Source organism: Mirounga angustirostris, unplaced genomic scaffold (genome assembly GCF_029215605.1).
Source record: "Mirounga angustirostris isolate CCGP_5_RB_7025 unplaced genomic scaffold, mMirAng1.0.hap1 SCAF_3, whole genome shotgun sequence".
Classification (NCBI taxonomy): Eukaryota; Metazoa; Chordata; class Mammalia; order Carnivora; family Phocidae; genus Mirounga; species Mirounga angustirostris.
Window position 1 is genome coordinate 137,043,624 of NW_026991711.1, and position 26,309 is coordinate 137,069,932.

The 26,309-nt window shown below is 43.1% G+C and overlaps 1 protein-coding gene across 5 annotated transcripts in view; it reads left to right on the plus strand.

Annotated features, from left to right (window-relative positions):
- Nucleotides 1-26,309, plus strand: part of MAP3K20 (mitogen-activated protein kinase kinase kinase 20) — a 186,931-nt gene that overhangs the window by 148,544 nt on the left and 12,078 nt on the right. For all 5 annotated transcript variants that reach the window (XM_045868602.3, XM_045868601.3, XM_064586691.1 and 2 more), the window contains 6 exons: nucleotides 451-481; nucleotides 580-719; nucleotides 5,443-5,505; nucleotides 6,499-6,591; nucleotides 23,053-23,169; nucleotides 25,681-25,755. In XM_045868602.3, the coding sequence (XP_045724558.1) occupies nucleotides 451-481; nucleotides 580-719; nucleotides 5,443-5,505; nucleotides 6,499-6,591; nucleotides 23,053-23,169; nucleotides 25,681-25,755 (519 nt within the window). The remainder of the gene's footprint in view (nucleotides 1-450; nucleotides 482-579; nucleotides 720-5,442; nucleotides 5,506-6,498; nucleotides 6,592-23,052; nucleotides 23,170-25,680; nucleotides 25,756-26,309) is intronic.

Genomic DNA, 26,309 nt, shown 5'->3' on the forward strand with positions numbered 1-26,309 from the left:
TTTAACCTGTCTTGGGCCACATAGCTACTTCCTGACCAGGCCTAGAACACAGGGCATATTCTGCCCACTCCTCTGTCCACCGCTGTGTGGTCCCTGTTCCTCATACAATTCCCGGGGAAACCAGTACCTCTCAGCAACCCCAGGGACCACCAGCACATAAAAAGAAAAATCATTATAAGTAAGAACCTTCTTGAAGGATTTTTAAAAATCTCCCAAATAAGGAGGAAAACCAACATTCCCTTAAGTGTCCCAAGACTTCCACAGGGAGGGATATCTCCTACTTGAAAGCTTGAAGTTTTAAAACCATAAAGAGAATGTCTTTCATTTTACCTTTGTGGTTGAGTCAGAAAATTACAGATATTTTAATCTATTGAAAAGTGTGTTTTACTGTGAAGTCGGCCAATGACCACGTGTGAATCTTCAAAACCATGTATGTCCTCTCTTTCACAGTATTTTTGGGTTCAGCAGCTCGTCAGAAAAGGCAAGTGGAATAACTTAACCTTCTTAATTCATGCAGTTAACTTTGCTCTGGACAGGATTTCTTCTAATGTTGTTCTGCCTTCTGATCCCTTCCTTCAGGAGACTCTTCAGCAGAGATGAGCATATATGCAAGCTTGTTTAAGGAAAACAACATTACAGGAAAGCGACTGCTTCTTCTGGAGGAAGAAGACTTGAAAGACATGGGCATTGTCTCCAAAGGGCACATCATTCACCTGAAGGTACCTCAGAGAGGGAAGACGTTCGGTCAACAGTCTTTGCTGAGCGCCTACCCTGTAGCAGACCCTGTGCGAGAGGCTGAGGATACACATACACAAAGGCACTGGCTGATCCAATACTGAATACTTCCGCACCAGCTCCTAATTAGCTGCCATCCCCATGGGACCCGTACTCCCTCCTCATAGTCCAACAGCAAAAGGGTTAACATCCGGCACAGCAGAAGTCACCTAGATACACCTGAATATCACTCCATGGCCTCAGGAAGTCTCCAATCTAGTAGAGAAGATAGGTGTTAATCATGCAAGAATGGTCAAATGACAGTTGTAGGAAATGCCACAAAGGAGAAGTGAGGTTGGGTGAGGAAAGTCTTCTGCAGAGAAGTTAAGAAGGAGAGCTGAAGGGCGCCTGGGTGGCTCAGTCGGTTAAGCGACTGCCTTCGGCTCGGGTCATGATCCTGGAGTCCCGGGATCGAGTCCCGCATCGGGCTCCCCGCTCGGCAGGGAGTCTGCTTCTCCCTCTGACCCTCCCCCATCTCATGCTCTCTGTCTCACATTCTCTCTCTCGCAAATAAAATCTTAAAAAAAAAAAAAAAGAAGAAGAGCTGAAGGACAAGCAGGCGTGAATTAGGTGAAGGGGACGCTGGGGAAGAGGTGTTCCAGGGGTACGGCACTGCCGGGGGGAAAGGCCGTGGTGTGGGACAAAGCTTAGTGTGCCAGAAAACCTGGAAACCTGACGGGGGGGGGGGGTGCCGCGGAACTGCCATCCACCCAGGAGGCAAGGAGGCGACTTCATTTAAAGCCAGAGAGGCTAGGTATCCACTGGGAGTCCCTAAGGATGCCGGACCTGTCCACAGACTGAGCTAAGCCACCGTAGCACCTCACATCGTGGGGACATGACTTCAGTTTGCCATGTCTGTAATTCTGACCTGGAACTGACACCACCACGTGGGGATTTCATCATTTTCTCAGGAAATCCTAACATGTACCCTGAAACTGAAGTCTTGAACAGTTGCAAAGCTAAACCCGTTTTTGTTGCTGTTGCTTTTTCTTTTTCTTTTTTCTTTTTTGGTAGTTTAGCAACCAGATCTGTTTGTTTTGTCTTGTTCTTTAGTTACTCAAACCAAATAATTGCTGGCATCTGTGTGGACATTGTTATTAGTCAGAGGTCTGTTTCAAGAGAGATCTTAGGATAAAATCAGTTTGTTCCCTGAACCTCCTCAACCCCAGTGTGGGTGGATGGAGGAGTGGGCACAGGTTAGAAAGAAGAGAAATCAAAGAAGGAAATGTAGAAAAAGCAGCTTCTTAGCCAAACCCACATCTCACCAAGTCTCTACCAACATACCAACTACTTGGCCCTTTACTTTGGTTAGAGCCACCAATGTGGCCTTTCTAAAGAAATCCCCTCTGAGGTCCAAAGACAACCCATCTACCTCTATTCTGTGGGTCCTGGACCCATGCAAGGAATAGCCTTACAGCCCCTCAGCACCCACTGGATGATGGCTTCGCCTTAACCTCACTATCTTTTCCCTCTAAGGATATGGGTAGGAAACCTCATGCATAAACATACATCTCAAAGGCTAGCAAGTAATTTAATCTTGACCTCTGGGTGTGGGCATGCCCATCTTGAAAAGCTAAGCTGGCTTAGATGGGCTGCAGTAGGAAAAATTATTTTCTCTAGTGCAGAGAAGTTTCAGGGTTCCAACAGAGCAATGTGGTAAATCTTGTCCTATTTGGCAGAAGACAAATAAGATGCTCCCACGTCCCCTTCCCCTCTGCCATCTCTGATAAAGGACCCAACATTCCTTAAGGAGCTGTCAGGAGGAAAGGGGGTGGGCAAGCTGTAAATCACAAAACCATAGTGATTTAAATATCCCGAGTTGGCCTAGGACAAAGTGCCCCCTCCGAGCTGGTTGGTATCAGGGCAAGCGATGTCCAAACTTATTATTGTTCAACAAAATGAGGGAATGCCTACTAACTGCAAGACGGGGCCTGTGCACATACCAAGGAGAATCCTGCCCTTCAGGAGTGTACGTCCCAGAGAAGAGAGAAACCATGTACATACAACTTCTCATAAGAGTCTTGGCAGTTGGGAGCAAAGGAGCTATTCTCTACCTCTGCTTGGGAGGGGCCGTTGGGGATGGCAAGAGGTAAAACTTCCTGGAGTAGGGTGGACCCCTGAGCTGGATCTTGGAGAAGGGCAGAATTTGAAATGTAGACAGGAGCAGGAAAGGCAAGAATGTGAATCCAGACAGAATAAGGAGTTAAGAGAGAAAGAAACAGAAGAGGTTGTAGAGGAACAGAAAAAAACAGGTCCAATGCAAGGAGCAAGAGGTGGTTCTGTCGATGGAAGCCTCAGTTGGGGGTAGGCTTCATGCCACAAAAGTGGGGGAGAGGCGAGGCCAGACCCTGGACAGCTCAGGGGGCTTCAGGCCAGGGGTCTGGAATTGGACCAGCTCTGGGGAGTACTGGAAGTTTTGAGAATTGACATGTTTAAAACTTTGCTTCTGGAAGTTGTGAAGTGGATTAGAAAGGAGAGGCTGGGTTTTGAAAGACCAGTTCAGAGGTTATGATGCAAAATAATAAGGCCTAGCTAGTATCATGAAAATGTGAATAGAGAAGGGAAGGATTCCATGGGGAAGAGATCTGTTTTCAGGTTCAAGAAGGAAAGCACTGTGAACATTTGCCACAACATGGAATAACCTCAAAACCACCACACGGAGTGAAAGAAACCGGACACTAAAGGTCACATATTGTAGGATTCCACTTATATGAAATATCCAGAAAATTGGTAAATCCATCGAGACAGAAAACAGATTAGTGGTTGCCAGGGACTGGGTGGATGAGGGAATGGGGACTGCTTACTAATGGGCACAGGGTCCCCAAATGTTCTGGAACTAGACAGAGGTAGTAGTCGCACAGCATGGTGAGGATACGAAATGCTGCTGACTCAGCACATTTAAAATGGTTAATTTCATGGTAGTGAATTGCACCTCAATAAATAAATAGAAAGAAGGAAAGCACAGCTGCACGTACACGCCTGACCACGCACGGTCTTCCAGCTGGGAAGCTTTCTCTATTTGAGGGCCTATCCGCCCAGGAAGTAGGAAAAGGAGGAGAGAACGGTATCACAGATGCCATAGGTTGAAAAGCTTCATAAAAACAGAGTCTAATGCTGCAGAGAAGCCAAGGAACACATGCATAGAGAAAAAGCCCTCACTGGAAGCAGCTAGTTGGGATGCGGTCAGTGCAGCAGTCTTCTGCTCATGAAGCACGGTGTCTGCCTTGAGCTCCAAAAGAAGGAGCAGGCCAACTATCTGTGCGGGTACCGAAGACTCCCCTGAAACTCATGGGTGAGAATGCTTATGTGCATAAAGACAGTTCCCAGAGAGGGGAGTCTCAGAAGTCAGGCGTATGGATCGTCCACCTACCTGCCAAGACCATGGCTATGTTACTGGCCACTCATGGGGTGCTCAGCCAACACGTGGCACTCCTTTAAACTCAGCTGGGTCATGGGTATTTCTGACAAATAAGCTTCTAGGACAGAGAAAGATTAGGGGGAAAGGTTGATGGAAGCTTGCTCTGGGAGATCTGTATATACTCATGGCGATATGAGGATAAATAATGCTTTGAGCTGGGCCTCTGGAGACAGGACACCAGGTGAATACCTCCAGACTAAAGGAGCCCTCCTGGTACCTGTCAGACATCACACACTCACACGCACACACCCCCACCCCCACCCCCACCCACCCCACCCCCACCCCCACACACCCACCCACACCCGCCCCACCACACCCACCACACCCACCATCACCCTCCAGTGGTGAGAATGTGCCCTCCATTCTCTGCTCTTTCACTAAGGAAAGCACAGTCATTTCTGGGTACTTTCACAGAGAGACTCTCAGCCCTTACATGGTAGGTCACGAAAGTGAACAGTCCTTCTGCCTACCCTTTTGCCACGCGGTTGCCCCTTCCAGCCCGTCTCAGCATCCTTCTCCCTGTGCCCGGAAGCCTTCATGTGGAGGGACCATGTGGAAGGAATAGGGCTGAATATCCATAAGTGTTCATTACATTGTCAAGTGTCAACAGCTTTCATTTCACTTTGAAAAATGCATCTAATTTTTCTCACATTGGCACTTTTTTTTTACTCTCTACGTGATATGTTCAGTTCACAGAAAAGCTGGATTATACCTGATGAGTATTAAAAAAATCATAATTTAACTTGTCCTCCTTTCCTTTAAGAGTTCTTTGTACTCCATTGGGCGGGGGAGTGTTGGACACATACCCATAGAAGAGCCCTTACAATGCAGTAAACCCTTTAGCGACATTTCAGCCTTGATGAAAGTCTCTGGTGATATATTCATGTTCTTTGTTGTTTTTCCCACAGTTACTCAGGGCGACAACCGCATTCTGTATACTAGAACATGAACTTGTCACAAGTATACCCTACCAGGGTTTGAAGAGTGGTTTTATATATTATGTCATCTGAGATTTAACATCTTTAAAATATCTGCCTGTTCCATTAAATAATTACAAACTACCTATAACACTTTGAACAATCAGTTTTAGTCTCCATAGATGGTGGATAGTAACATCCCCAAGATATTTTATGGGCTACATAAATAAAGAATGCCTTTATACGTGCACAATAATTTTAATCCTCTCTGGGCACTATTGGATCATTAATAAAGTCATGTGTTTTGTTTTGTTTTGTTTTGTTTTTTTACAGTCTGCCATTGAGAAATTAACCCATGATTACCTAAACTTGTTTCACTTCCCACCACTAATTAAGGTAAGAAAGGTTGGTTTTTTTCTTACCGAGAATGTGCTATTTCATTGATGTATGCACCTGCCACATCCACACCTAAATTTGCCAATGTCGGGACCTGTTGTTTGAAGTGAAATTTAATCTTTATCTAACAAAAGGCCCTTTGAGTGAAGCTTAGGATGTACATAAATTGAACATGCTTGATTCCTGCAAGTTGAAATATTAACAATATATTCGTGATAAGAACAACACACGTCACCTTAGTGGCTAGGGGATATAAGTACTAACACTGTAGCTTAGTATAGTGGCCTCCCACCTGTCTCTGGAGACCTTTGTCCCACACATAAGTCACTAAAGGAATTCACACCCTAGGGCTCTGGATTATCTATCACTAGCACTAGGGCGAGGAGGTGGGAGGTTTATTGTTTGAATGATATGTTAGTATATTTGACATATTATTTTGAATATAGTCCAAAGGTATATGGCATATTTTCTTATACAATTAGTAGATATTTGCAATTAATACACAGAACTCTTCTTGCTCTCTAACTATGGTTTTCCATCTCTAAGCTCCTGAAAGTTCATTCTGTTCCTCTTCTTGGCCCTTCATCCTCATCTGCTCTAGCAAGCACACAGCTCCTCTCTGGGAATAGCTTGCAAATATCTCGAGTGTTATGAAACTCTCAGAGTGAAGTCTCCTAGTGCATCTCTAGGTGTTAAGTGCATTTCTAGGGTAAAACTGCACAATGCAAGATGCATTGTGAAACGCTGTAAGACGGTGACATTCACTTTGTAGCTCGTGAGATAAATCATGTGGAAATGTTCTCAAAGGCTTAAGATGTCATTTCTCTTGCTTTAAGTAATTGTAATTTGGAGCTTAATCCAAAATAACCAAACATGAATCAGTAGGTTAGAATGGAAACATTAGTGCTGAGAAATCATCTCTTTTACATGAGAAGTAAAAATAAAAACACAACGTACCATCAAGAATAAATGGTGCTTGGTTTTCCTTTTTAGGACTCAGTAGATGAACCTAAAGAAAATGAGGAAAAAATTGTGAACCTTGAACTTGTTTTTGGTTTTCACTTGAAATCAGGAACCGGCCCACAGGTAAATCACATTTTAAATCCTTTGGGTAAATTTCAATCTAATTTACTCTTTTCCTCTCTCGGAACTCTGTGGTTTCACACCTCCTTCCTGCCCCCATCCAGCCGATAACTGAATTCTGAGTAAATTTATGGGCTTTATAAAACAATTCGGCTGAAAAGCTGCCAGTCACGTATGTAATCCAGTCTTGGAATCTTACTCTTGTTTAGCTGAAGAGTCCCATGTGAGGCCACCCAAACCATCAAGGAAACTCACAACAAAGCTTGGGGTGGAGGTGGGGGTGGGTCGGGGCATATCTGAGTGATTGTTCATGCTCCTGGGCTTTGAGCATCCCATCTTCGTATTTTTGTTTTAGAATACTGAGAGTAAAACGACACCGAGAGTAGAACTATAGGCAATATGGAAACCCAAATTACCAGCTCGAAATAGGACAGCAGGGCATTTGACCAGCACTCATTCAGTCAGGCTTTCACTTTATGTTAATTTTAGAGTATGGCACAGTTATTTGACCCAGATGGCAGATGAACTGGAATCACAACAGGTCTGTGTTGCTTTGGATTCCTGTAAATAGGTAGTCATGACGATAACGCCTACTCATCAACCACTTACTGCGTTCCAGACCCAGGAGAACAGTACTGAGGTGTGGATGCTACTTCCCCACCATGTTACAAACGAGGGACCTCAGGCTCCGTAGGGTCCATGACTTACCCCAGGGTGACCAGGCTGGCAAGCAGTGGAATGAGGATTTGAACGCAGGCCTCGGGGACCCCAGAACCAAGCTCTTACCTTCTGCACCATCTGTACCTCTCTTCTGAGGCAGACAAGAGACCTGGTGCATACAACTCCTTGCAACCCCTGGCCAGCCGCTCCGGTGGGGCTACTGTAGGCACAGCTGGCCCACGGGCCCGCCGCCCGTCACACCGCGCTTATCCCAGGCCGCTCCTGAGACCCGCGCTTGGGAATGACTGGGAATGGTTGGGAGGGGCTGAGTGTCGCCCAGGGCTTCCAAAGATACACTTTCTAGACACCTGACCGAGCGTCCTGCCTGCGTCCGCAGGTCTGCTGCTACTTCTGCTGAATGGAAACCCTTCGCCTCCCTAGTTCGCCCCATAGAAGCTGGTTGAGCGAAAGCTGCTGTGACTCCAGGTTTCTTGTATACGGACACTTTCCTGTCTTTCCTCGAGGGGGTCATTGTCTATTTGCTCCTGTTGTTAGAAGCAGCTACAGAAAGCAGGCCAGGAGAGGCAGATCCTCTCTCTCCAACAACAACCAGGCGGCCTTCTCACCCTGAGATTCTGTAGCTGTGGGCACTCCCAAGTCCATGTGATGGCAAACAAATTATATATTTTAACCTGCTTTCTTTGATATCCTCAACTCCAAGGCACTTAATACTCGCTGTTTAAACCATTTTATGGCTTATAGGTAGTAAAAGAAGAGGGAAGAATTCTCTTGAGAGAGACTTGTCAAAAGCAGTCTCAACCAAGAAAATCATTTTCAGTTAACAAGGAAATGACTTGTTAATGTGGAAAACTAAAAAATCCATCTTTTTGTAAAAACTTGGATGGTATAAATGATCTTTGAGACCAACAGTGGTCTGTTTTTGGCCACAGTTGTGTAGACTTCTTGAGCCAGAGGTTTTTACAAGGCCTAATGTCACTGCAATTTTTGTCAGTCTGCTGGTACTTGATCATGCCTACAGAGTAATAATTTCAACCATGCATTCAGCAGACATTTACTGAGGACCTGGCTCTATGCAAGATGGCCAGAATACAAAATCAAAAAGCATAGTCTCTGACTTGCAAGAAGAATTGGAAGAAATCTGATTGGAAGAAACAGACAAGATCAATGAATGGTTGTAGTACAGAATGATGTTTTTTTTTTTTTTTTTTTACAACATCAAGCACATCATTCAATGGAAGCACACTGGATGTGCATTGAAAGCAGATGCAGAGAGGGGTCAGAGAGGATCTTAAGGTCTTTTTGGTAGAAGTGAGGCTTCAACTAAAATTTTAAAACCATTCGGAATTATTCGGTAGGGAGAAGACGAGGAAGGCAAAAGGAATAGCATATGCAAAAGCTCAGAAACCCAAAGCCACGAACACACAGGGAGCTCTTCTTTGGGCTAGTTCCTATGGGACCTCACAACTCACCTTGAGCGGCACTGCCTCTGGGACTTGGCGTGAAGCCAGTGGACTAGTGCGGTGAGAGTTAAGGCCAGAACAGTGGCTGGCAACCAGTGAGAGAGCTATCTTCAGTGCTAAACCAAGGAGTTTAAAGAGTTTTAAGCAGGGAGTAGATGGGATCAGGTTTTAAGAGATAGCTCTCAGCAGCACAGGGGAGGATGAACTGGAAAGGACCAGGCTAACTAACATGAGAAAGATTGGGAGCGGGAACTGCAGACAACCTGGTTAAAGGGGCCGAGGAGAGGAGGTGATGGCAATGCCATGGAAGTGCCACGAGTCCAAGGACTCCAAGACAGAACTGATCAGCCTGGGTCACCCGCTGGAAATGGGGGTGGGGGGGTGGAAGGGAGGAGCCAGGATAGTACCGAGGTTTCCAGTGTGGGCAGCTGGACAGACGATGTTATAATGTAATAGATCAAGAGTGAAATGTACAAAGTGGATGTGATGCCCTGGTGCTAAAAGTATAAAGAAGTGACTGGAATGGATGAGGTCAACCAGGAAAAGCTTTTTTGGAAGGGGTGAGTTTTGAAACGAGACTTGAAGAGGTTCATGGTCATTTGCAAATAATTTCCTGAATATAGTATTTAAAGCTGATGCTTAGAGAGTACTTCTTTCTAAAGAGCTCAGGTTATTTCATAAATGTCATCTCATTTATCCCCCTGGCATTTCTGTGAGATGCGGAAGGTACAGTGTTGCCATCATTGATGAGGAAACAGCAAGAGGAAATGTGTGAGCAGCCTTAGGTGAGGCGAGGACAGAGCTCAGACCAGAAATTACATCGTTATCATTACCTTCTTCTTAAACATGTGTTAGCTCTCATACCTGACCCAAGATATTTAAGCCATCTGTAAATTTTCATAAAATAATCCTAGAATAAATTACTGTCCAGTTCTAAACTACCTAGTCATGCTAGCCTATATGTGTACCCCAGCATCATGAAACATTTTCCCAAAAATGTGCTTTGAATTGAAATTCCAAGTCCCCACATGAAAACCTTTTTACCTTGACCTTTAAAGGTGGAACCCAAGAAAAAAAAAGACATCCTCAAAATCCCAACTAACTGAGGGGCGCCTGGGTGGCTCAGTCGTTAAGCGTCTGCCTTCGGCTCAGGTCATGATCCCAGGGTCCTGGGATCGAGCCCTGCGTTGGGCTCCCTGTTCGGCGGGAAGCCTGCTTCTCCTTCTCCCTCTCCCACTCCCCCTGCTTGTGTTCCCTCTCTCGCTGTGTCTCTCTCTGTCAAATAAATCAATAAAATCTTTTAAATAAATAAATAAACAAACAAATAAATAAATAAATAAAAAAAATCCCAACTAACTGAGTTCTCATAAACCCATCTTCACAGAAAAGGTGAAGCCTTTCCATGACTCAAATAGTTACAAGAGGACACTGGCGCTTTGCAAGCTCTCTCCAAACCTGGGCCTGCATAGCAGGGAGATCTGCTTGACCATTTCGCCTTTTCTTTTACAAATGAAAAATGCGTTCTAATTACAGCCACTGGGAATAATATAGGACAGTGACTTTATCATGAAAATGAGAGCTACATTTTCCCATTGCATCTGAGAAGGCCTACCAGCTCAACGATCACTTAAAATTGGTATGTTGTTTTAGTAACTGGCCTACTAGGAGGAGAGAAAGAAAATATGACCTTGGACACAAATATACAAATACATGTAGAGGAAAAAGCCTTTCGTTGTAAGACCTGTCAGCCTTTTGTTCTAAGAATTCAGATACAATTCTTTTTTTTTTTAGCCTCATTTTACAACCAGATGGATTCTGGCACAAAAGTGAGGTTGATTTGCTCAACTGAGGACAGCCATTCACATCTGAGTGCCTGTATGCCAGCTAGAGTGGCTCAGTGCCACTTGGAGACGCCTTGCTGTGATCCGTCTTCCTGCCACACCCTCTGGAGAGCAGGACCTCAGCAGGCTAAAGCCCCATACATACTTGGAGAATTCTCACACAAATGAAGTAGGCTTTTTCTCTCTCCTTTGTAGGACAAACTAGCAGGGAAAATACGACTGGACCAAAGGTTTCATTGGCAATTTAAATTGACAATAAGTGAGAATGGTTTTACTCATGTATTTGACCTATTCTAAAGAATAAATTATTAATTTAAATAATGCTATATGTTGAGGCAACTTCAAGTTGTGCCAGTGGAATTGGCAGAAATGGGGTCTTTCTCAGCTCAAAATTTTCCCATGCTCAGGCTTGAAATGCTTGATGATGATTATTATTTCATACCTCTGCCAGATAGTGTGGTAAGTGCTTTACAAACATTTTTCTCGTTTAATTGTTACAAGTCACTGTCCCAGGGAGCGTCATCCCTGTATCACTGTCCAGGAGGAACTGAGGAAGGGAGAGGTAAAATTCCTTACCCAGAGGCCCCACCAATTTAGGGGCAGATCCAGTCTAAGGACTCAACCACTGTGTCATACTCCCCCAAAATGGGCATATTGGTAATAAAAAAGATAATTTGGGGGGATCACTTAATACTAAATTACCACTTTTTGTGTGTGTGTGGGAACTGCCTTGTGTTTTGTCATCTAAGGCCTTCTTCGACTTGGCACAGAAGGCAAAAGGCTTCCAGAATCTCAGCTCCATGCTCCGCCCCCTCCAGGGTGGCAACCACCCTTTTTTACTGACATATTCAGCTCCATAGAGTTTATTATTATATCTCGTATAAACTCGCCAGTCAAGAATATTGATTCTGGGGGCGCCTGGGTGGCTCAGTCGTTAAGCGCCTGCCTTCGGCTCAGGTCATGATCCCAGGGTCCTGGGATGGAGTCCCGCGTCGGGCTCCCTGCTCAGTGGGGAGCCTGCTTCTCCCTCGCTCTCTGCCTGCCACTCGCCCTGCTTGTGCTCTCTCTCTCTGACACATAAAATCTTAAAAAAAAAAAAAAAAAAAGAATATTGATTCTCAAATTGTCAAGGAATAAACTATCAAATCACCCAGCAGTTTTCTCACCAAGAAACTTTCTGAGACTGTCTTAAAAATTCAAAAACAGGGGGCTCCTGGGTGGCTCAGATGGTTAAGCATCTGCCTTCGGCTCAGGTCATGATCCCGGAGTCCCGGGATCGAGCCCCATGTCTGGCTCCTGACTCGGCGGGGAGCCTGCTTCTCCCTTGCCCTCTGCCTCTCCCCTGCTCATGCTCTCGCTCTATCTCTCTGTTTCAAATGAATAAATAAAATCTTAAAAAAAAAAAAAAATTCAAAAACAGGGCTACGAAGGAACTATCTGGGGAGTCGTGCATTCCTTGTGCGTGCTGGACAGTCACCGACTTTGCCCCTCGAGTCCTACTTCCCTCCTTCTCCCCAGTGAGGCGCAAAACTAGTGGGTCTAAGTTGAAAGCCATGACAGTCGGTGGGGGGAGCCTGGGAAGCAACACCCCATCTCTCCCAGCATCCTGGCTCCAGCGGACCGCAAAAGAGAGACAGGTGTCTGGACTCTGGTAGTTCCTACGAGAGGACTACCACTTCGGATTTTCTTCTGAGCGGAATTCTGAAGGAGCAAGTGAGTGGGGAAGTGAGAGGAACGTTTTGAAGGTGCTGAAGCCTTCAAATAGGCCCCCATCAGAGTGGAAGGCTTTTTCTGTCCGCCCTGGCCCTCTGGCTCCTGCCACACGCGTGACAGGCAGCACCTGGGCCCCTTCTCCCACACCTCACCAGGAGCAATTCAGTCAATAGTTGTGCTTCTCTGATTGTTTCACCTAGAGGTTAGAAGCCCTGCTTTTTACAAAGACTTCCCACCTACTATTGTGCTTTTAGGTCTTTATTAGTGGATCACTTATAAAATGTTGCATTTAATAAACTTAATTGAATCTCCAGGCCCTTTCTCAGAGTACTGTAAATATAAAAAACTGTCAAATAGGGCTTTTTTTCCCCCTATTGTGTAATTTTTATAAATGGATAGATAAACATGAATAAAATAACAGGGCCCAAAGAAAAGGATTTTGTAAGGAAGTAAAAAGCCAACACTTTTTGTAAATTTCAGAACAGCTACACACAGTACTTTACTTTGCTATATCTTGCATTTATTAAAAATGCAGTGGAAGGAAGTTTATTTCCCATGATCGACTATTTTTCAGGGGAAAAAATATATGTACACATACGTGTTGGTGTGCCTGAGTATATGAGCTTGCAGTAGAAGGGTTCTATAAGAAATACAGCTTTTAATTGACTGCAAAGGAGCAAATGCAGCTCAGAATATGACTGCGTGACTTGCTCCACATTTCTAATCGCAATGGGGCTATGCTTCCCCAAATGGGTCAAGCCGCTGCCTACGGAACCAGAGCAGAACCGCTCAGTACATACTTGCTGATAGACTCGTAGTCACATGTAGAAATGGCACACCAGAAAATGTCTAACCATGGGAGAAAACAGCCCTGACTTGTAGAGTTTGCAGATCGCTATGGTACAAATATTTTTACCATGGCCAATTTCAGGTTACCAGTCTGATGCCACCGAACTTGAGGTTGGGAAGAGGGTTTTTTTTTTTTTTTTTTTAAGATTTTATTTATTTATTTGAGACAGAGAGAATGAGAGAGAGAGAGCATGAGAGGGGGGAGGGTCAGAGGGAGAAGCAGACTCCCTGCCGAGCAGGGAGCCCCACGCGGGACTCGATCCCGGGACTCCAGGATCATGACCTGAGCCGAAGGCAGTCGCTTAACCGACTGAGCCACCCAGGCGCCCAGGTTGGGAAGAGGTTTGAGCAACCATCTCGTGAGGGCAGCTCCAGTACGCCGTGACTGGATCACTTGTGGTCTTCTTAATCAAGACCCTGAATTCCTTTTAAAAAATGAACAGCACGGAAGCATACATGATAAAACACAGGTTTGACTACGTGACACATTATTGTTGGTTTCCAGCTGTAATAATATGTGTAATTAGCTCACAGAGAGCTCCTAGTGAATCCTAGTTTCCTAGTGAATATATAGTTGGCTGAGGTTTTCGTGGGTTGCCATTGGTTCATATAGATAGACTGACCATATTGTATGAATCAAAAATTAGGATTTGAGTTTGTAAAGAGTGGAATAGCCTTATGGAGACAGAGAAACAAAATGTAAATTTGTGATTGTCTTTTTAAAATGTTCCGTCATAAGAGACGACATCTCTGCTTTTAGAAGCAGATTTTCCAAAGCCATTGAGGATCACTGCAGAGAGAAGACCTTGATAACTCACAGTAACTTGTGTTTTCTGAACCAAAAATTAGGTCTTGAGAATAATCAATTGTAACAGGGACTGATTATTTGAAATGAAATGAAAAGCACTGCATTGGAAAAGCAAAGATGTAGGCCAACTGTATCAATCCTGGACACCAGGATTTGGGCTGAGAACAGCTCAACTGGTAAATAATGCCTACTAACTAGGCCAGTGTTGTGGGTTTTTGGTTTTTTTTTCTTTTTTCAAAAGTCATAATTTTTGGCATCACCTCTGAAGTCATGGGAAGGGAGGAGAATTTAGCAGTCAGAAAAACTGTTTTTATATTTTGAGTGTCCTGGGGAAAAGTCAATTTGCAGCCCATTTGCCCGCATTTAAAAAAAGCTCATGCAGTAATTAGGTAAGCTAGAACACCTTCTATATTGGTTAAGAAACCCAGTCTTGAGAATAGATTCTTAATTATTCAAATATCAATAGCAAGACTTACTATTTTTTTCCCCAAGATGAATACCTAGTGCCTTCCAATTCTAAATAGAGTAAAAAAAAAACAAAAACCAAAACAAAAAAACCCTAAAACGAAAAGCCCTTTCTAAACATGTCAGCTAACATCTGAACCATTTCAGGTAGTCAAGTGTGCCATGCATCATATGAAAGTATGTCTCACTTGATTTCTTTCACTTTAACATCATCCCTAAAATCCCTTTTTCATATATAACTCCAATAACAAGCCCCCAAAAGGCAATGTAACAACCTTATCTCTACTGGTGTCTAGTTGGCACCAATCTGCCCTGACCTTAGACACAAGCCATTGTTAAGGGTATAACGCATTTACATATTTTGCAATAAAACATCAGTTATTTGCATTACTGTGTCAAGTTTTATTTGATTCTTTCACCTAAAAATGACTCATTTTCCTTTCTTGTATTTTAAAAACCAACTACTCTAAGCTTGTTTGAGAATAATCAAAAATTGCCCATTTAGCTAGAAGTCATTTTCTTTTCAAAAGGCAAATGTTATTTAATCTTTCAGCTGTTCATTGTGCCATCATAAATACTTTCTTTTCAGCACAGTTGTGGGGACTGAAATGAGCCCGCTAATTGCCTCCCATTCCGACTGACATGTGGTGGTTTAGTGGAAAGAGAACACAGCGGGGAGAAGGAAATAGAAGGCTGAGAAAATGAGAGCTAATTATTTCCACTGCCTCATGTCAGGCTCTGTGTCAGCCTTGTTTTTACAAACTGGAAGGTTGAGCACTAAATAAAACAAACCGGCGTCATGTTTTTATATACTGGCAGAGTGTCATGGAAGCAGCTGCACTTCTCAAAGACAATATAATGCCTGCGTTCGCATGGACACCATCTGACAGACACTGTGAGCCACGGCTAATGAGGACATCACAGTGGTGCCAAGTGAAAGGTGCTGAATTATGTATGATTCTTCATCAGTACAGCAATAGTCCTGTACATCATTATGAGACATTGTTTTGCTGAAGAGATTAAAACATTCTGAGTTCCAGACCCTGCAACCTATACGCGCTGAAAGAGGTTATTAATGGAATTTTTAGGGAGAGCTTCTTGTGGGTTTCTTTTTGGTTGAAAAACCGATCTCGTGGGACAAAGCCGTGGTGGGTCATGACACCGTATAGATAAAGAAGAGAAGCAAATGAACCGTACTTGCATTATCTTCTTTTTAAAGGCGGCATAATAAAATAGAGAGTAGTGGGGTTATCCATAATGATAAATAACCCAGGTGCTTTCACGGGATGTTCCACTCTCCTGCCTTTAAAACAGCAGGTTTCAGCAGCTGAGCTACATAATAGCAACGCATGTAAAGGAGCCTCCGGAGGCCTAAATCATCAACATCTTACTACTTTTAATACCGGCATGACCAACAGTTCTACCGCATTTTTATTTCATCTTACGTTACTTCTTACATTTTCCAACAGTCACCTGCTAGGAGACTGTCTCCCTTTCTCCCCCTCTTGAATCTTAAAAAGTTTATTCCGACCTCTATTTTACATTTTAAAATGTTTCCTCCGTACAGGCCTTTCTAAGGTGGAGGGGCCTCTCTGCTAGAATCCTGAGCAATGTCTGGTGATTTTGCTTTTTCTCCATCCGTGGTTGGGGGGCGGGGGGAGGTGGAGACGGGGGTGGGATTTTAAAACTCAGTGTCTTTACCATTAGACAAGGTATGCCCAGGACCTAAGTCCCAGCCCCGGCGCAGCTAAGTGACATTGCCGCAAATCTGCGTTTTTCTGAGCCTCAGTCTACTCATCTGTAAAATGGAGATAGGGCTATCTACAACAGAGTAAGGCTGGAAGGGATTAAGTAACATGGACAAATCTCAAAACCACCATGCCGAGTGAAAGAAGCCAAACAAATACAAGTGTTTCCTGTAAAGTTCCAATTTGGTCAGGTTCTAGAGCAGGCAAAATGAATCTGTGGTGACAGAAATGGGAAGAGTGGGCACCTCCACTTGTGCGGGGAGCATCCGCTGGGAAGGGACATGAGTAAACTTTCTAGGGTAGTGGGCATATCTAGTTTGGGTGGTTACGCTGGTGCATACAGTTGTCAAAATTCATTGACTGGTGTACTTAAAAATCTGTGCATTTTACTGTTTGCAAAGTATGCACCACCTCAATAAAAAAATCCATCAAAAATTTTTTTTGTCTATAGTCTTCAGGTAGAAGTGATCTGTAGGAACCTGAAAGCCTAATGTGGGGTCTGTTTCTTTCTGAAATGTCCTGAAAAATCTTGGCCCGAAATTTTTTAAGATTTATCTATGGTGTTCACATTTCCAATAAAATTTTGGTAGGAAAACAGAAAGAGCAAGAGAGAGAGAGTGAGCCATCGATTGACTGTTGTCTCTGAACTGCCCAGAACTTGAAACAATATTTAAAGTTAATTTCTGTGCTATCTTCAATCCCTTTTTCTATTTGTAAAATTTACCTCTATATGGATCATTTCTTTGTACTCCCTCCCTTCTTTTTTTTTGTGGGAGGGAGAAGGGATATCTGTGTTTGGCATCACTTGTACTAGCTTGGAACTCCAAAGAATTTTAAACAGCTTGCAAAGAATGTAATAGTGATTTCTCACAAAGAGATACTTAATCTAGCATTAACTGAGTGTTGTTTAGGATTTTGTCTTCACAGTGTTAAGAGTTTCTGTTTTACTTGGCCAGTAACCTTAATTCAGAAAAATTTTTAACATAATTGGCAATACAGAAGTGGTGCAAATGGAATGCTTTCTCCTCCTCCATTAACCACACTTGCTTCTAAAATTATCCAGGTATTTCAGCAGCTGCCCAGATAAATAATACATATCCTGGGCACCCAACAGCACTGTCATTCTTTTCATCAGTTTCAAATGCAAAAAACTCCCCTCTTCCCAACAAAATTCCATTCATTTCTCGTAGATTTGCATTGAGAGGCAGATAATCCAGTTAGTGGAAAGGTTTGGATGGCCATGTTTTGCTATTCAAAGCAAAGAACATCCCAGGGCCCAGCACTGCTCCTGGCCAGTGCCTTTTTCCTACTGATTAGTAGTAGCATTCCCTCGAAATGTGCATCAAGATAGAAATTTGAATAGTGAGAACGTTCTCTTGGGTGGGAATCTAGCTATGAAATAAAAATCCACCGTGGTCAGACCTGTCTGCACGATCCACTTGTGCAACTAGGTGGGAGCGGGTTGTTTCTGGTTTGGAGAGTGGAAGTCATGCCTAGACACACAGCCTAAGCCAGGGCTGGAGGAAAGTGCTGGTGATTCCAAATACTGACCCGATCAATCAAGGAAAGGAGCAGACAGTGGAATGGCAGCATCTGCATTTTTAACAAGGAAGGGTCTTTGTCAATAAGGGAGGGAAAGTAGGTTATGTTGGACTTATTAGAGACCCGCTATTTCAGTCTCTGCCATGGAGACTTACAAAGGAATTTACCAAGATAATCTGGACTGTTTGTTGCTTTCGGAAGACGGAACTCCTCTGTACTGTAATTCTTACTTTTGTCAACCCATAACAAGGAAGAGTTCAGGATTCAGAAACGACTGAGGCTTTGGCAACCCGCTTGTTACAGCAGCCAAGAGACCACTGAGGATCAAGTCTGAACTCCACCCCTTGCTGTCTGTGTGATCTTGCTCAAATTACCTCATCTCTGTCTGCTTCAGTTTCCTCGGCAAGACGGGTCTCTCGGGCTGTCAATCACATCTCATAGCCATTGTCCTCCAGACATCCGCTGGCTCCCCCTGATAGGGCTGCATTAGGATCTGTGGACTCGGGAAAGGGCAGAACTGATGTTACATAATCCATCTGTGTCAGAATATACAAGTTTCTTCCCTCTTCTATTTATTTCATAAGACCAGTCCTTGTTATGTTGCTACTGGCCACACCCTCTTCTTTTTTGCAACACTGATAATTCCCTTGGCACCAGACTTATTCAGTACCCTCTGGGTCCCCAAACTCCTGCCCAAGTAATATGCTCTGACCCAGCCTGCCTGCTCTGGCCGGATCCCTTTTCTAAACAAGCTGTACTGTGCACTCAACTTCTGGCCCAGTCCCAATCTTAGATGGTTGCTGGACGGTGGGCCGGCTAGTCTGATAAACTCATTGGAGCTGTGCTGGGGACTAATATTGGTAACCATAATTATAATTGCTCCTTTCCAAGCTCCTCATTTGGCTCTGGCACTGTGCTGAGTACTTTATTTACATTATCTCATTTCATCTTCACACAACACAACAACCCACTTGTGTATAAAAAACACCGAGATTCAAACAGGTTGTATATTGGCTAAGGTTGTGGGGGGGGGAGTGACAAAACTGGGATTCAAGCTCAGAGAGTTGGACTTTCAACTGTCCTCTTTCACGCCCTGCTACTCCCCCAGTAACGGCTTAATGTGTACTCCTTTTCTATATTATTTCTATCTTAACAATTATCATCAACACTTTAAACCAAATGAGAAAGGAACGGGGCCATCTGAGACTGCCAGGGGTGCAATGGTTTTGGAAAAGGAGTCCGTTGAGGCCCCCATGGGCTCTGAGAATACAGAGTTGTCTGCTTTTGATTTCTGCCTGTCAGGATTGAGAGTTGTTCTCAAGACATCCACAGTGACTCTTGAATGTTTCCGATTCAAAAATCAATACCCACATTTCTGTCACTCATATCAAGCCAAAATCAATAGTTCACCCTGGTAAAAGTGAATGGTTTTTAAATCTGGGCCCACATTCCCACTACCTGGTCCCTACCACTACCAAGAAACGGAAAAGGTAGCAATTTTGCATGTAAGATTCTATATTAGGCTCATAAATATGCGGAGTTGTTACTTCTAGTGATGTTATTGATGATTTAATTCACCTTCCTGTTACGAAAACCTTTTCAATGATCAATTGGTTGAGAACTCGTTACATGGCGTTCTGTCTCAGTTGGGTCCTGTGGAATTCAGTACCTTGTTTAAATCCTGGTAGTTGAGAGCAATGCTCATTGACAACTTAATGACTCAATGTGTAGCAAAAATGCCAGGAATACCTGAGGGTAATAAGAAATTGAGCAGAATTTAAAGAATTCCATGACTTTATTTATGGGTTACTTTTCTTAACTAGGCAACGATGAAATCATAGATGCCCTGAAAAAAAACTAGCAATTATGTCAGGGCACTGACAGATTGTTAATAATTTAGGTGAACACTGCATATTCTTTTCCTTTCCCACCCAGCTTTGTAATTTAATGAAATGGATAATGCCCCCCTTGTCTTATAATGCCTTTGAGTATCGTTTTATTGCTTCTGCACTATCTTTTATGGTTCAGGTAAAAGCCTTTCTTTCAGATAAGAGAAAACATTTCGAAAAGTAAAAGGTCTGTAACCCTATTACGGGGATCCTTGTTCTTCCAAGTTGGACTCTGGGGACCAGGCAAGCAGTTGCTGCAGGGGAGGACCTGTCACCACTTGCCTTTTTGGTTGTATTAGCAAAATCTTTTCTGGTCCTTCTCCCACTTGCCTGTTGTTGATACCTGGTCCCATTGTGGAGCTCTGAAAACCATCCAGGGAGTACATCCTGCCACCCCTCCCAACTGTCCTTCCCTCTTTTTTTTTTTTTTTTAAAGATTTTATTTTATTTATTTGACAGAGAGAGAGAGAGAGAGACAGCTAGAGAGGGAACACAAGCAGGGGGAGTGGGAGAGGGAGAAGCAGGCTTCCCGGCCGAGCAGAGAGCCCCATGCGGGGCTCTATCCCAGGACCCCGGGACCATGACCTGAGCCGAAGGCAGACGCTTAACGACTGAGCCACCCAGGCGCCCCTGTCCTTCCCTCTTGGTAGCTCCTCCAACTTTGGAACCAGGCAGCCTTGCGCTATCATAGTCCCACCTCCACCACTCACTGGCCAGGAAGCCCTGGGAAAGTTCCTTATTTATCTGAGCCTTCTTTTTCCTCACCTAAGGGGAAAATAAACCTAACCTGCAGGGTTATTGTGGATATCAAACAAAACAGCACCATCTAAGCACCCAGCAGCATGCCAGGAGCAGATGAAGCAGTCCACAAATGTGAGTTCCCACCTGTCAGCCCCTTCTCAACAGAGAGCCGCTCTGAGCCTGTGCACAGGAGGGTCTGATCACGGGCCTGAGGTCAAGGAGAGTTCTTGGGCTGTCGGGTAGGAGAGTGGAGCAGAGGGAATTGGGCATTTCCACACAACCTGAGGTCTTTCCCTTGTAATTTGACTCAATTCCAAAACTGGACAGGCGAAAGGAAAAGATATAAGTAAAATTCATCTTTTCTAGGGCTTTTTTATTCTAGCCACTGTTTGAGGAGGCGCTTGCCATTTCAGAGAAGAGCAATCACGACTGCCGTCATTATCCTGCCCAGTTATCTCAGGGCCCACGTTGCCCGGGCAGCAGTGACTCCAAAACAAGGAAATACTGAGAGATTTGTCCATTCTGAGCGACTAATTTGACTTACGTTGGCCAAGAGCTCAGTTTTCACGTTACTGAATAGATCTTTTCCTTCACTAATTGGCTCTCCATCTTGTGAATGTGGTTGGGCAAAGAGGGTCACTCCCCTCAGGCATGGGCCCTGCTTGGTTCTGCAATTTGCCTATAAGCTTTCCTAAAACACTGAGCTCCCCCAGCTTTCTGTTGAAGCCAACAGGTTTTCAACAGCCTCTTTGTTAGTATTTTTCCATAATAATTTTGTCTGAGCCTGCTCAGGAGACATTCCAGGTCTACTCCTATGAGAGCATTTTCTAGTTTCAGCATGTAAGGTGCTCGGTACATTATCCTTAACCTCTCAGAATCCTTCATTCTTCAAATAACATGAGAGAAGGTGAATTTATGGTCCAGGGGTCCAGTTTGGTGCAAAGACATGGCTTATTTTTCCTTTTAATTGCACACACAGTGTTTGTCCCCCCACGTTCTTATTAAATTACTCAGACAGCAAAGTTAAAAGATATTTATAGTGAACCCTCCTGTACACACCTCCTAGATTCAGCCATTAACATTTTATTCTACTTGCCTTATCACATATCTGTCCATCTATTACACTAGCCATATAAAGCAATCTTTATTTTTTTGATGCATTTCAAAGTAACTTGCAGACATCAGTACGCTTCCTCCTAAATACCTCAGTATGCTGGAGTTCAGTAAGAAGTACACACATCTTAAGTATATATTCGCTGAGTCTTGACAAGTGCATATGCCTATGTAACCCAAACGCCTGTGAACAGAGTATTAGCATCCCCAGAAAGTCTTGTCATGCCCCTTCCCAGTCAATCCCCATCTGCAGAAGCAACCCCTTTTCTGAATGTTTTCCACCATAGATTGTTTTTATCTGTTCTAGAATGTCATATAAATGGAATCCTTAGTATGTTCTTTTTTTGTGTGAGACTTCTTTCACTCACTATAGTGTTTGAGATTTATCCATGTTGTTGCATGCATCAGTGATTTGTTCCTTTGTATTGCTGAGTAACATTCCATTCTACAAATATATCACAGTTCATCCATTCTCCTAAGGATGAACACTTGGCCGGCGTCCAGGGTTTTGTTTTGTTTTGTTTTGGGGGTAGGGGGGTTGGCTATTATGACAAAGCTGCTCAGAACAACACTGTGCAAGTCTTTTTTCATTCCTCTTGGGTAAATACCTAGGAGTTGAATTTCTGGGTCATCAAGTAGATGTTACGTTTATACATGCAGCTATATGCTTATAGTAAATTGCCAAAACTTCCCCAAAGTGACTGTACCATTTACACTTCCACTAGCAATCCAGTACCTCCAAATCCTGGCCAACATTTGATGTTATCAATCTTAGCCATTTGGTGGGCATATAGTGGTATCTCATTGTGGTGACATTTTATTTCACATTCCCCTAATGATGTAGAGCACTTTTTCACTACAGAGTGGTTTTACTGAAAATTTAATTAACATCATTTAAAAAATCTAGAGGTTTCACATAAAAATCCAGATACCCAGCTTTTCAAGAAACCTCAAAGGACCTAGCAAGACTGACCTCCGATTCCCACATGGGGACAATCAACAGAAGTTGAGTGGTGGCTGTCCCTTTAGGGCAGATGCCCTTTAGACCCCCCATGTCCTAACCTTCCCAAAACTCCCCAACACATGGGCCAGTTATCAGTCACCATATATCACGTTTGCAGTTATCCTTCCTGTTAAGAGGAAAGTGAGGTATTTCTTGAGCCCATATTATCATCAATACTGGAAAAGTGGAAGTTAGATCAAGAGGGTCTTATATTTCAAAATGGGAAGTCTACATTTCTTTGTGTGAATGAAAAGATATTCTGACAATGTTTAATATGTAAATTAAATGGGTCTACTTTGAAAGATTATAATTTAGGGCTCTATAATGAAACTGCCTGGCTTTACTCATTTTTATTATCTGCCTGGCTCCTTTAGGATTTTGAGTTTGCAACTCCTATGACAGAACATTTACATTGATGAATTATGTCTCAAGACTGCACTAACTGGGGTTATTTTGGTATATAAAGAGATTTAATTTCACATCCTTTTTTAGAACAAAGAAAAAATACTTCAATAATATTTCATTCAGAAAACTTCATGTGTTATAAAACATTGAGACTAAAACAAATTGTTTCACTTTCTGAAATTCTATAATTTTACTTTTAATTCCAGGATTGTAAGTGGAAAATGTATATGGAGATGGATGGGGATGAAATTGCAATAACCTACATCAAAGATGTGACATTCAACACTAACCTACCCGATGCAGAGATTTTAAAGATGACAAAGGTAGGGTTCTATTTACGGCTTAAAAGCTTTTTTGAATTCACAGATATCAAACAAAGACATTAAAATCCCCCAGCAGTGTGCTTTTGTGCTTGTCGATGTTCACATCAGCTCGGCCTCAAGCTGGCTGTTGAAAGGCACATTTTATTTAGCAGATTGAGATCATAATAGTTTTTTGTTAAAATTCCACTTATGCTGTGTGAACTAAAAAGTACTACAAAAAAAGTGTCCTTTAATTTTTTAAAAAATTTCCTTCTTTATTTCTTTACACTTACTCCATCACTTACTAAAGGGAAGAAAGTGGCATCATGAAAATATTTATCTCAACTTTGGGGTCATTTGAAACTTTGAAAAACTTGGAAGGAGGAAGGCTTTCTTGGTTTTCTTCAATTTTTTGAAGGACTGAGGGGAGGTTACTCATGAGGCATTTGTTGACATCTTCTTGGCTTCCTTGAGTTCGCACCTCTGGCCAGAGAATACCTCACTACTTTAGGGTCAGTGGTAGAAGTACATCCATTAAAACACACAAGACAGACTCAGAGAAATGCTTACCTTCTCCTCAAAATGGAAAAAAAATCAGTTCTGTCCCAATAATACTGAAAAAAAGATACATATGAGACTTCAATAGTAGAAGGTCAACAACTCAGGTAAATAACCATGATATCCATTGGACAGTCACTCGAAACATCACAGAAGCCATTCTTGAGTATACTATGAACGGTGTATTTGGTTTCAGTGAAGAAAATGGGGTTTGTAGCAAAGAAGAACCTGGGTACAAACACAAGTGGCGAAGTGAAGAGTCTTCAAAGCCACAGCATTAGACTTGCAAATGTGTTCCTTCCTAGGCATAAGATTGCTAAGCATCCAAGTCCTTTGAATTTGCAAGTGTATTCATCAAGTCGATTGATTTGATATTCATTGTTGGAATCTTCTGAGTAACTGGGAGTTATTTCAGTGGTGTTATTTATCTGTAAAGGTTATGCCTTGGTTTTAACTTCCCTTGATTTTGTTGGGACATACTCTGTTTTGATGTCTTGAAGACTGGACAGATGCCTGCTCGTTCCCCCCAACCTATGCCATTTAAAAGTAAGATCCCAGCCCTTGCCTGCTACCAGAAGGAAGCTGCTCACAGCAAAAATGACAGGGTAGAGTTGTAAACCCCAATACAGGTGTTTCTGGTATAATGCCACATATGCACTCCCAAAGAAGCACATCTTCGGCAACATCACACACCAACATTAACTGGGATTATAGGAGAAATAGGGTTTGGGCAGACCATTCAAAATCTGTAGAACTTTTTAACATTGACAGACTCATAACAGTCCTCATTTAAAAAAGAAGAGAAAAGGAAAAAAAAAAAAAGAGCCCAGTTAAATCTCTCCCACGTGGTGTGCTTTGTACCCATCTCAAGCCCAGTCGGTCATTTGTAACCTTAAAGCTAGAATGAAGGGGTGGAGGGTGGTTAAGAGAGTGGAGATTCATTTATAATAAAGACCATTTTCATCAAAACTAAAATAGGATCCAAGGTGTCAGGGTGAAAAAGTTTCCTTCTACCCTTCTAAGTTCTTTGGCTGGTCTGCTAATTAAAAGGACCTAAGACAGATTAACAGGAGAAGAATTTAATTTTGTACATTCAGGAGCCCCAGAGAGAGGAGACTCCAGAGCAAGTCAGGCAGTTGAGCTTCATGTGCCATCCTGAGCTAAGGAATGAGCCAGGGGCCTGGGGCATCAAAGGGGAGGAAGGCAATTCACAGGAAGATAAGAAGAGCAGATGCTTGATAATTAGAAGCTTGCCCTGCCACGCAGACAGGTCTTTCAGATAAAAAGTTACCTCTCATAATAGCTCTCTTTCTGGGCCAGGTGCCCTATCTAAATTCTTTTAGGCAGTTACAGGAGAGGTAAAAGTTTTTCTTGAGTCTGCTGGGGTTTGATGGCCTTCAGCTAAAAATACAATACATATGCCAAAGTGACATGTTTTGGGGTGACGTATTCTCCCCTTGAAAGGCATAGGCTTCTTTATTAATCCTTTGTTTTAATACAGTGGGGAGATGTCGCCACGGTTTCATCTGCACGCACAGCCTGGTAGCTGGATAGCCGGATACAGGGAAAAAGCAGAGTAGTTGTTGAAGTCACTAACTCAGCTACTGCTTGCACTCAAAGGAAGGTACATCGGGGTCTGTATTAAGGCTTTGTCTTAAATATGAGAAAGCTTTCTACTGATACTTTAAAACGTTCGCATGAATGAGGACGTAATGACAGGACTGAGTGGTATATCAGAGGAGAGAAGATTATGGGACTAAGACTAGGTGTTTATAACTACAGAAAAAGATGTCTTCTGAAAATCAACACCCAAAACATTAGCATGTTGTGAGTAATCACATGTGAACCAACAACATGACTTCTGTGATAATCTTGAAAAAATCGCCCTATTTGCCAATTGCATATGGCGTAGCTGGCCTCAAAGCTGCCCTGTCGCAGGGCAGGCTCTACACCATCCTAACTTTTGTTTTTCAGCCCCCATTTGTAATGGAGAAGTGGACTGTAGGAATAATGGAAAATCAGACTGTAGAATGCACGGTCACCTATGAGGTAAGCTTGGTGTTGGGGAGGGGTGGGGCGCCGGTGGTTTTACCGTCAGGTTCTCAGTGGGAATTTATTTGCTCCCTCATAGGGCTTAAAATTGGAAGAGAAACTATTTAACCCACATGAATATGGGAAGATGAACATAATTACGCTAACAAAATGTTGGTAAGGAAAGAGAACAGGATATTCTCACCTAGATAAACACTGAAGTAGTAATTCATCCATTCATCAGTTAATGATTGAACATCTTCCACATGTCACGTCACGTGTTAGGTACTGGGGGAGACCAAACCGTGACCAAACCGGAGTTTTGCCTTCTTGGTGCTTAGAGTTTAGGGGTGAGGGTAGATCAGGGATCCTTCACAAGCACAGCTTCTACTATCACCTGGCAGGCAGGGAGGGCTATTACCAAAAACAGATTCAATATATTTTATATAGAGAAAAATGGAAAAACTGACACTTTAAGAAAATATGCTATTAAAATTAAATTCATATATTTAGCAAATACCTACTGACAGTTACTGTTCTATGATTAGGATAGACTAAATCTATACTCTCTC